At 38.4% G+C, this 12,595-nt stretch overlaps 1 protein-coding gene across 3 annotated transcripts in view; it reads right to left on the reverse strand.

Annotated features, from left to right (window-relative positions):
• LOC111159058 (unc-51 like kinase 4) overlaps positions 1–12,595 on the reverse strand; it is a 618,913-nt gene that overhangs the window by 498,407 nt on the left and 107,911 nt on the right. For all 3 annotated transcript variants that reach the window (XM_022521436.1, XM_022521437.1, XM_022521438.1), the window contains one exon: positions 5,303–5,464. In XM_022521436.1, the coding sequence (XP_022377144.1) occupies positions 5,303–5,464 (162 nt within the window). The remainder of the gene's footprint in view (positions 1–5,302; positions 5,465–12,595) is intronic.

The raw sequence follows: 12,595 nt of genomic DNA on the forward strand, positions 1-12,595 counted from the left end.
CACTCTGTCTGCCTGTGCTCTCTCTCTCTCTGACAAATAAATAAATATAATCTTAAAAAAAAAAAAAAAAAAAAGGGAAAGAAAAAGTTCAGCTCTGTTAGGTATGCAGGGGAGGAAGGAAATGTCATTCCCTGCTAGGAATTTATGTGAAGTGTGTTCAGAACACCTATTTTCAGTTTTTGTCACCTCAATCTTTAATAGATCCTCATGTAAACCTGTTTACAAGACAGAAACAATTTGCTTAAGATTACATTAGAATAACTTTATTTTAGGATCCTCCAACAATGATCTCATACTTTTATATAACAAAATATATCTAATATATTTATATTTTATATAATAAAAGTGATCACCCCACTTTATTACTAGCAAGATCTTTGTGAGCTATTTTTGTTTCCCCAGTAAAAAGGGATGTTAACTGTTATTAAACATCTACTCATGATGCCCCCCTCAATTCATGATGTGGGACAGAAGGATCCCTCCCTCTCAATTTTTGCAGGAAAAATCTTCACTTGTAATCAAAGACCTGGCTTCAAACAGAGAGATGAAAAAAATATAGTCCTGGCTTTATAGGAGTTTATAATCAATATAATTACATTATAATTATAATAAGCTAACAACTACTTTATTAAGCACAATGTGTTTACCGCTTTAAATAATATTTATTTATTAATGAATTAGTCCTAAAAGTGAAAGCCTCGCCAATTCTTAACTTCTACCTGGCATTTTGCATAAAGTTGTACCAATCCTTTAAGAAAAATAGTAAAAAGCTATAAGATACATGATTTTAGGAAGTGCTCTCCATGTGGAGAATGATGTTAGTGGGGCATACTGGCCATAGGAAGACCAGTGAGGAGGCCACTTGAGTGGTCCACAGGAGAGATGGTGGGGCCTGGACCATGGCAGTAGCAACACAGCAACCTGAGAGGGAACAAGGTTCCCAGGAAGGTTAAGTAACTGAATGTGAACAGTGAGGTGAGAGGAGTTAAGGGAAAGTATGAAAAAGAACACTTGACCCTTTGTTTTCCTTAATCCATCTGCTCTCACTTTCCCCTCCCAAGGTCAACATGTCAGCACTTGAGAAAAGGGGACAGTGACAGGGAGAGGGAACTGAGCACAAGTGGTCAAGGAAGCTGGGTGGCAATGGCAAGGAAGACAGAGGATGACACAGTGGAGGTGGCCTGAGTAGATGGAGTCTGATAGAAGTAAATTCACTGAACAAATCAGTACAGATATTGAGAATAACAGGAGCCGTGTTTGTCTCCATCTGAGAAGGGATTTACAAACACGGAAAGGGGAAGGCTAGAAAGAATCTTAAGGTATTAGATGAAAATTGGAAGTATCAACATGAAAGCACTAGTTTTGTTTTGAATATGTATAATGATATATATAAAAGCAATTATAAATATATATGTATGGATGATATATTTTTTCTAACTCTGAATATTAAGAAGACGTAGAAACAATGACATCCCATAGGAATAAACACAAACAGCACCCAGATCTTGGCTTCTAAATACCAGTTTCCCCACAAAAAATGACTGATTCCAGAGCTGGGAGAGAGAAAGTAAAAAATAACCCAGAACATCAGGTGATGTCAGAAAATAATGAAGTGCTCAAACAATGGTGGAAATGGATCCACCGAGAGGCCCGTAGGTGGCTCAGGCGTTAAGGGTCTGCCTTCGGCTTAGGTCATGATCCCAGGGTCCTGAGATTGAGACCTGCATCGGGCTCCCTGCTCCGTGGGAAGCCTGCTTCTCCCTCTCTCACAACCCCTGCTTGGGTTCCCTCTCTCACTGTCTCCGTCAAAGAAAATCTTTAAAAAATTTTTTAAATAAATTAAAAAAAAAGAAATGGGTCCACAGAACACAGAAGCCAGCTTGAAGGGCTCACATTGGCCAAATCTAGGATGACTACAGCATCCCCACAAATAATAATAGTGGCAGGAGTATCACGTTATGATCCATTGCACAAAGTAGTTATTCATCAAAATAATGATATAAATACACACATACACATGGAAGAAGAGAAAGAGCTCTGTTACAGTAGAATACCAACCACTACCAAAGGCCCGTTTTTCCACAGGTCATGAGATATACAAGAAGAATGGTTTTGGGGCATCTGGGTGGCTCCATTAGTTAAGTGTCTGCCTTCAGCTCAGGTCATGATCTTGGGGTCCTGAGACCAAGCCCTGTGTCAAGCTGCCTGTTCAGAGGGCAGCTTGTTTCTCCCTCTTCTCTGCCTTTTACCCCACACACCACCTCCCCCTCACCCAGCCACTGGCTTGTGCTTTCTCTTTCTCAAATAAATAAAAGTTTAAGGAAGGAAGGAAGGAAAGGCAAAGAAAGGAAGGAAAGAAAGAGAGAGAGAAAGGAAGAAAGAAAGAGAGAGAGGGAGAAGAGAAAAAAGAGAGAGAAAGAAAGAGAAATGAGGGGCACCCGGGGTGGCTCAGTCAGTTAAGCTTCTGCCTTCGGCTCACATCATGATCTCAGGACACATGGGTGTCAGGCTCCCTGCTCAGCTGGGAATCTGCTTTTCCCCTCAACCCTGCCACTTGTGCATGCTCTCACTCTGTCTCTCTCTTTCAAATAATAAATAAAAATCTTTCTTTAAAAAAAATGGTTTTTATACTTTTAGAGGGGCTGTAGAAAACAAAACAAAAAGGATGTGCAACAGAGACTACATGTGGCCTACCAAGCCAAGTTGTTTACTATCTGGCCCTTTATAGAAACCATTTGCCAACCCCTGCTCGAGAAGGAATAATAAAAATAGATGATCCTCCCATGGCTCCCATCACAGACTGGTTACAGGCGGGAGTTGTCAATAGTGCTAAGGAGGTTTCATGAGGAAGCACCAGACAGACCCAGGTCAAGCCTCCCTCTATAAAATAAAAAGCCCTATATTCTTTAAAATAGTAAAGGACATGAAGTACACGGAAGACTGAGGAACTGTTTCATATTGGAGGAGACTAAAGAAATAGGAAAACAGTACAAAACACATGATACTGAACAGGATCCTGGAGCAAAGAAAGGAGAGACTTTTTTGGGATAATGGGCAAAATTTCAGTGAAAAATTAATGATTCAGATGAAAGCCAAGAGCAAAATACAAGAACCCCAAGATGAAAGGGTGAAGCTTAATGTGTCAGGTGACGAAGGGCCTAACTTTGGTGAAAATTGGAAAAAAATTTGCCAAGAAAAGAAACCAAGCTTGAGTATAAAGATGAAAATAACATAAACCCAATTAAAACAAGACAGACTTTCTTTAAAGGCCTAGGATTAAAATGGATGTTTTTAATTTTTTAAAATTCAATTTAATTAACATATAGTGTATTATCAGTTTCAGAGGTAGTATTTAGTGATTCCTCAGTTGCATATGACAACCAGAGCTCATCACATCATATGCCCCCACCAATGTCCATCACCCAACTGCCCCATTTTCCCACTCCCTTCCCCTTCGGCAACCCACAGTTTATTCCCTACAGTTAAGTCTCTGATGGTTTGCCTCCCTCTTTGTTTTCATCTTCTTTTTCCTTCCCTTTCCCTATGATCCTCCGTTTTCTTTCTTAAATTCCACACATGAGTGAAATATATGCTATTTGTCTTTTTCGGACTTACCTCACTCAACATAATACCCTCTAGTTCCATCCACATCATTGCAAAGGGCAAGATTTCATTCTTTCTGATGGCTGAGTAATATTCCATTGTATATAGAGAAGATGTAGTGTAAAATGGATGTTCTAAGATAGGATTCCAAGGTGCCTTGAGAAAGTTCACTGGTATACTTTGTAATTCTTTCTGACAGTCTCTCCGTAATTACTAATATCATAATTAGGGTTTTTTCTATCAGTTTGAAATCATGTGGCTTCAGAAGCGTGTGAGTGTGTGTGTGTGTGTGTGTGTGTGTATGTGTGTAAGAGACAGAAACAGAGGCAGATGCTACATATCCTTTGCTTAATAACAGTCAACGAACAGAATGGTTAGCATTTGTTACATAGGTAAATTTAAGGTAAGAACTGGAAGATATCCATAAATATTACCAGGATTGAGCAACACAAAAGTCAGTAAAGATCTCAGCAAGATCAGCTTCAGTGGCATCTTGGGACAGATACTACACTGGGTTAAAGAGGAAACAGCCAGAAAGGAGTGACAGTTTGTGGCAATAACTCTTTAAAGAAGTATGGATGTGAAGGGGGACATGAAGCCCAGAGACTCTTTGATATGTCTGTATGTGTGCTTTTCCTCTTTGTAATGGGATAAAGAATACCTGAATACTGATTAGAATGATCTAGTAGAGAAGGAGAGTTAAAGATTCAGGAAAGAGCAAAAATAACCATTTGAGTGAAATTCCCAAGAAAGGAACAGGAAGAAGATGGGAAGAAATAGGGAGAGATTTGTCTCTACCAGGAGAAGGGATAGTTCATCAACTCCAACAGGAGGGAAAGACAGGACCAGGCGGGGGCAGGCAGTGGGATGTTAATTAGTCTACAGACATGGCAGACGTACGTTGGGATAATTACCACTGGAGGTCTCCATTTTTCTCTGGGAAGTACTGGAGAAAGTCACTTACTGAGGATGGAGGAGAAAAATACGGGTTGGAGGTCTAAGGAAAGAGAATAAGGGAGGAAAGAGAGAAGTGCAAGAATGAGCAGGGGAGAAAGAGAGAGACATCAAGACTGCCATAAAATGCTGAGAGTCCACATGAGACCAGTGATCAAAAAGAGTATTTTAATAAATCGTATGAGCAAGGGTTGTATTTGTTCAACAGACTGTTAAATTGATACAACCATGTTAACACCTCTCCATACATAATTATCTTTTACACCAAGTCACCATAACCATGTAAGCAAAGTAGTAGACAGCCAATCAAAATACAAAAGCTGCAAAACCACAGATGCCAGAACATTAACATGAATTCACCTCATAATTAGTTCACGATAAATGTACTTAGTATAAAATCTGAAAGAGGAGGCTAGCAGGAAAGATCAGGGAACACTAAACATAAACCAAACCAAATGCTGTACCCTACCCATGAGCACAGTATTCCACTATCACTTCCCAATTGTTTCTGAAACCATAACATATGGTCACACAAGGTCCCCACAGTCCCAAGGTTTTCCAACCCCAATTTTGAAAATTTTGTTTTAAAAGAAAAATTCTTGTTCTCACCAACTATATTAGTCTGAAATTTGTGTGCTACTTATCCACTGAAATTTACTCTATTTGAAATTTACTCTATTTCTGGCAGTTTGTCAGACTTCGTATTTAAATATACCCAGATATATCCCCAAATGCTCCATCTTACCGATATTGCTGTGATCCTGAGAGAATCAACAGTGGAATGTTTGAATAGGTACCATAAGACGGGTCCAATTTCCCCTGTAATAAAGCCCTGGGCCTGAGCAGAAAAGGTAGTGCAGACGTTTTCAATAATCTTTGCAGCCATGTGATTCACAACACGTTCTTCCTAGTGAAAGAGAGAAGAATGAAAGGGGGGTATTTAACAGGAGAAATACATACATGCAGTTTATTCATAACCAGTGCAAATAAAGGCCTGATACCAAGAATATATTATCTGCCTCTGCATATATTAGGTACTTAGAAGGTGTGATCATTCTTTCAGACTATTATGAAATGACAATTTAATCACTAAATCAATTTAATCTTTTCATCACTAAAACTTAGCATAACATAATTTTAATATATTTTAATAAAAATAAGACTCTGGAAAACAGTACAGAGAATCCTCAAGAAGTTAAAAATAGAAATGCCCTACGATCCAGCAATTGCACTACTAGGTATTCACCCAAAGGATCAAAAATACTGATTTGAAGGGACACATGCACCCTTTGTTTATAGCAGCATTATCTGTAATTGTCAAATTATGAAAAGAGCCCAAATGTTTATCAACTAATGAATGCATTAAAAAGATGTGGTACACACACACACACACACACACACACACACACACACACACTGGAATATTGCTTAGCCATCAAAAAGAACAAAATCTTGCCATCTGCAGTGACGTGTATTATGCTAAGCAAAATAAGTCAGAGAAAGAAAAATACTCTATGGTTGCACTCATATGTGGAATTTAAGAAACAAAACAGAAGAACACGGAAGAAAAAAAAGAGAGGCAAGCCATAAAACAAACCTCTTAATTACAGAGAACAAACTACTGGAATGGGGGGGTGGGTTACGTGGGCAATGATTATTATGGAAAGCACTTGTTGTGATGAGTACTACGTGTTGTATGTAACTGATGAATCACTAAAATTCTATACCTGGAACTAATATTACACTGTATGTTAACTAACTGGAATTTATATAAAAACTTGAAAAAGAAAAATATAACAAATTTAAAAATTAAAATACTAAAATAATCTGAAAAATATGTAATATGAGTATAACATAAAAATGGAAGATACTTTTAAAATCAAAAGCACCAAGAAGAACAATCTTTAGGAATCACTCCTGGCTGGAAATAATTAGCATACCAATCAGCCAAACACCACCTAAAATACAAGGCAATGTCCCAAGAAATGTATTGCCTCAGGAGTGTGACCAAATTAACACTAAACTAAAGGCTGTTCTGGATTGTCCTAACAATGCTTAAAAGCTAGCCTCAAAAAGGATCAAACTGGAGGAAGCAAGATGGCAGAGGAGTAGCAAACTGGAACAGCATTAGGTCCCAGAAGCTCAGCAAGATAATTATCAAACCATTCAGAACACCTACAAACTCAACAGGAGATCGAAGAGAAGAGCAGCAATTCTAGGAACAGAAAATCGACCACTTCCTGGAAGGTAGGATGTGCAGAGAAGTGAATCCGAAGCAATAGGAAGAGAGACTGCAGTGGGAAGGGGCAGCTCCCAGCAAGCCATGGAGCAGGAGAGCACATAATCAGAACTCTGATCCACTGAGAAGATTGCTCCATTGAGGAAGTCTACTCCACTGAGGAACAAAGCTCCAGAGGCTACGCAGGAGTTGAGCCCTCACAGGGACAGTGTGGTCTCAGGACCCGCAGGGACACCAAAAGCCCAAGGATGTCTGAGGGTGGTGAAGCTGTCAGGTATCAGAGCAGGGAAGCTGACTACAGAGACAGAACTGGAGCCGAGGAATAGGGTCTCAGCTCAAGGTTACCTTAAGCCATGATTCAAGGTACACTCAGGACACTGCTCTTCAAGCAGGGACTGCACAAGTGGCAGATCCAAGGAGACCCCCTCCTTTCTCCTCTAGGAGGAGTGCACAGGAGCGTGTGGCAAGAATCTGCTAGGTTTGGCAACTCCAAACAGGGCTGTGCACCAGAGATAAAAATGCTCAATCACAGGCCAGGTGAGCACAAACTGCATCTGGAGACTAGGGAGACAGGAGAGATTGTCTGCTTTTCTCTGAGGGCGCACTGAGGAGTGGGGCCCTGAGCTCTCAGCTCCACCAGGCCAGAGACTGGGAGCCTGCCATTTTCACTCCCATCCTCCAGAGCTCTACAGAAAGCATTCAGGGAACAAAAGCTCTGGAGAGCAAACCTGAACAGATTGCTTAGCGTGGCCCCTGGGAAGGGCAGTGCAATTCCAACTCTGGCAAAGACATCTGAGAACTACTGCAACAGGCCCCTCACCCAGAAGATCAGTAAGAACATCCAGCCAAGACCAAGTTCAGATCAACAAGAACTATGAACTCCAGAGCTAGGGGAAAGCACTGCATAGAATTCATGGCATTTTTCCCATGATCCTTTAGTCTTGTAAAGTGAATTCTTTTTAATTTCATTTTTTTATTCTATTTTTTTAACTTTTCCTCTTTCCTCTTATAACGTTTTTTAACTATTTTATCTTAAGAATATATTTTTCTTTTAATCTTTTTAAAATTTCATTGTTAAAGTCATATTTTATACTAAAGTCATATTTTATCCTTTCATTGTATTTAATCTTATTTTCGGTACACATATAGGATTTTTTCTTTTAAATGTTGGGATACAATTTCTTCTAATAAATCAAAATATATCCTAAATTTAGCACATGATTTTGTTCTACTCTGCAGTCTAATCACATTTTCTCCTTTTTTTTTCTTTTTCCAACCAACTTCCCTTATCAATTCATTTTTTAGAATCTTTTCTTAATTTTCATCTTTACAGTCATATTCCACCCCTTCATTGTGTTTACTCTTATTTTGTGTATATATATACATTTTTCTTTCTTTAAAATTTTAGGAGGTAGTTTCTTCTAAGAGACCAGAAGACACCCAAAATCAAGTGGATGGCTCTGTCTTATTCATCAGCCTAATACATATATATTATATTATATTATATTTATTTATTTATTTATTTTCCCCCCATTCTTCTCCCCATTTCAGGTGTCTTCTGATTTGGTTAGCATGTATTTTTCTGGGGTCTTTGCCACACTTTTACTATTTTATATTCATATCTGGATAAAATGACAAGGCAGGAAAACTCACCACAAAAAAAAAAAAAAAAAAAAAAAAAAACAAGAGGCAGTACCAACAGCTAGGGACCTAATCAATACAGACATTGGTAATATGTCAGATCTAGAGTTCAGAATGACAATTCTCAAGGTGCTAGCGGGGCTCAAAAAAGGCATGGAGGATATTATAGAAACCCTGTCTAGAGAAATAAAATCCCTTCTGGAGAAATAAAAAACTAAAATCTAACCAAGTTGAAATCAAAGAAGTTATTAATGAGGTGCAATAAAAAATGGAGGCACTTACTGCTAGGATAAATGAGGCAGAAGAGAGAATTAGTGATATAAAAGATCAAATGATGGAGAATAAAGAAACTGAGCAAAAGAGAGACAAATACTGGACCATGAGGGAAGAATTCAAGAGATAAGTGATACCATAAGATGAGACAGTATTAGAATAATTGGGATCCCAGAAGGAGAAGAAAGAGAGAGGGGGGTAGAAGGTATATTGGAGAAAATTATTGTAGAGAATTTCCCTAATATGGCAAAGGGAACAAGCATCGAAATCCAGGAGGCACAGAAAACACACCTCAAAATCAGTAAAAATGGGTCCACACTCTGTGATCTAATAGTAAAACTTATAAGTCTTAGTGACAAAGAAAAAATCCTGAAAGCAGCCCGGGACAAGAAGTCTGTAACATACAATGCTAAAAATATTAGATTGGCAGCGGACTTATCCACAAAGACCTTGCAGGCCAGAAGGAACTGGCATGATATATTCAAAGCACTAAACAAGAAAAATATGAAGCCAAGAATACTATATCCAGATAGGCTGTCATTGAAAATAGAAGGAGAGATAACAAGCTTCCAGGACAAACAAAAATTAAAAGAATTTGCAAACACCAGACCACCCCTCCAGGAAATATTGAAAGTGGTCCTCTAAGCAAAGAGGGAGCCTAAAGTAGTAGAACAGAAAGGAACAGAGACAATATACAGTAACAGTCACCTTACAGGAAATATACTGGCATTAAATTCGTATCTTTCATTAGTTACCCTGAATGTAAACACCCTACCCTAAATGTCCCAATCACAAGACACAGGGTATCAGAATGGATTAAAAACCAAGATCAATCAATATGCTGTCTACAAGAAACTCATTTCAGAGCCAAAGACACTTCCAGATTTAAAGTGAGGGGGCGGAAAATAATTTACCATGCTAATGGACATCAAAAGAAAGCTGGGGTGGCAATCCTTATGTCAGATAAATTAGATTTTAAGCCAAAGGCTGTAATAAGAGATGAGTAAGGACACTATATCATATCTAAAGGGTCTGTCCAACAAGACGATCTAACGATTTTAAATATCTATGCCCCTAACATGGGAGCAGCCAAGTATATAAACCAATTAATAACATGATCAAAGAAACACATCCACAGTAATACAATAATAGTAGGGGACCTTAACACCCCCCTCACTGAAATGGACATATCATCCAAACAAGAGATCAACAAGGAAATAAAGGCTTTAAATGACACACTGGACCAGATGGACATCACAGATATATTCAGAACATTCCATCCCAAACATCCACATATTCTTCTCTAGTGCACATGGAACATTCTCCAGAATAGATCACATCCTGGGTCACGAATAAGGTCTCAACTGGTACCAAAAGACTGGGATCATTCCTTGCATATTTTCAGATCACAATGCTCTGAAACTAGAACTCAATCACAAGGGGAAAGCTGGAAAGAACTCAAATACATAGAGGCTAAAGAGCATCCTACTGAAGAAAAAATGGGTCAAACAGGAAATTAAAGAAGAACTGAAAAAATTTTTGGAAACAAATGAAAATGAAAACACCTGTTCAAAATCTCTAGGACACAGCAAAGGTTGTCCTAAGAGGAAAGTATATAGCAATACAAGCCTTTATCAAGAAACAAGAAAGGTCTCAGTACACAACCTAACCCTACACCTAAAGGAGCTGGAGAAAGAACAGTAAAGGAAACCTAAATCCTGCAGGAGAAGAGAAATCATAAAGATCCGAACAGAAATCAATGAAATAGAAGCCAAAAGAACAGTAGAACAAATCAACGAAACTAGGAGCTGGTTCTTTGAAAGAATTAATAAGATTGATAAACCCCTGGCCAGACTTATCAAAAAGAAAAGAGAAAGGACCCAAATTAATAAAATCATGAATGAAAGAGGAGAGATCACAGCCAACACCAAAGAAATACAAACAATTAAAAGAACATATTATAAGCAACTATATGCCAGCAAATTTGATAATCTGGAAGAAATCAGTGCATTCCTAGAGACATATAAACTACCAAAACTGAACCAGGAAGGAATAGAAAACCTGAACAGACCCATAAGCAGGGAGGAGACTGAAGCAGTCATCAAAAATCTCCCAACAAACAAAAGTCCAGGGCCAGAAAGCTTCTCAGGATAATTCTACCAAACATTTATTTTTTTTTTAAAGATTTTATTTATCTGACAGAGAGGGATCACAAGTGGTCAGAGAGGCAAGCAGAGAGAGAGAGAAGAGGAAGCAGGCTCCCTGCAGAGCAGAGAACCCAATGCGGGACTCGATCCCAGGACCCTGAGATCATGACCTGAGCCGAAGGCAGAGGCTTAACCACTGAGCCACCCAGGTACCCCTCTACCAAACATTTAAAGAAGAATTAATACTTACTCTCCTGAAACTGTTCCAAAAAATAGAAATGGAAGGAAAACTTCCAAACTCATTTTATGAGGCCAGCATTACCTTGATCTCAAAACCAGACAAACACCCCATCAAAAAGGAGAATTACAGACCAATATCTTTAATGAACACATATGCAAAAATTCTCACTAAACTACTAGCCAATAGGATCCAAGAGTACATTAAAAGGATTATTCACCATAACCAAGTGGGATTTATTCCAGGGCTGCAAGGTTGGTTCAACATCTGCAAATCAATCAATGTGATACATTAGTAAAAGGAAGAGTAATAACCATATGATATGCTCATTAGATGCTGAAAAAGCATTTGACAAAGTACAGCATCCTTTCTTGTTCAAAACTCTTCAAAGTGTAGAGATAGAGGGTACATACCTCAATATCATAAAAGCCATCTATGAAAAACCCACAGCGAATATCATTCTCAATGGGGAAAAACTGAGAGCTTTTCCCGTAAGGTCAGGAACATGGCAGGGATGTCCACTATCACCACTGCTATTCAACATAGAACTACAAGTCCTAGCCTCAGCAATCAGACAACAAAAAGAAATTAAAGGCATCTGAATCAGCAAAGAAGTCATCCAACTCTCTTTGCAGATGATATGATACTTTATGTGGAAAACCCAAAAGACTCCACTCCAAATCTGCTAGAACTTGTACAGGAATTCAGTAAAGTGTCAGGATATACAACCAATGCACATAAATCAGTTGCATTTCTATACACCAATAGCAAGAAGAAACAAAAATTAAGGAGTTGATCCCATTTACAATGGCACCCAAATCCATAAGATACCTAGGAATAAACCTAACCAAAGAGGCAAAGAATCTGTACTCAGGAAACTATAAAGTACTCATGAAAGAAATTGAGAAAGACACAAAGAAATGAAAAACATTCCATGCTCATGAATTGGAAGAACAAATACTGTGAAAATGTCTATGCTACCTAAAGCAATCTACATGTTTAATGCAATCCCTATCAAAATACCATCAATTTTTTTCAAAGAAATGGAACAAATAATCCTAAAGTTTATATGGAACCAGGAAAGATCTCGAATAGCCAGAGGAATATTGCAAAAAAAAAAAGCCAAAGTTGGTGGCATCACAATTCCAGACTTCAAGCTCTATGACAAAGCTGTCATCATCAAGACAGTATGGTACTGGCACAAAAACAGACACATAGATCAATGGAACAGAATAGAGACCCTGGAAATGGACTCTCAACTCTATGGTCAACTAATCTTTGACAAAGCAGGAAAGAATGTCTAGTGGAAAAAAAAGACAGTCTCTTCAACAATGGTTGAATGGTGTTGGGAAAATTGCAACAGTGACATGCAGAAAAATGAAACTGGACCATTTCCTTACACTACACACAAAAATAGACTCAAAATGGATGAACGACCTCAATGTGAGACAGGAATCCATCAAAATCCTTGACAAGAGCACAGGCAGCAATCTCTTTGAC

Source organism: Enhydra lutris, unplaced genomic scaffold (genome assembly GCF_002288905.1).
Source record: "Enhydra lutris kenyoni isolate GAN:26980312 unplaced genomic scaffold, ASM228890v2 scaffoldscaffold66, whole genome shotgun sequence".
Classification (NCBI taxonomy): domain Eukaryota; kingdom Metazoa; phylum Chordata; class Mammalia; order Carnivora; family Mustelidae; genus Enhydra; species Enhydra lutris.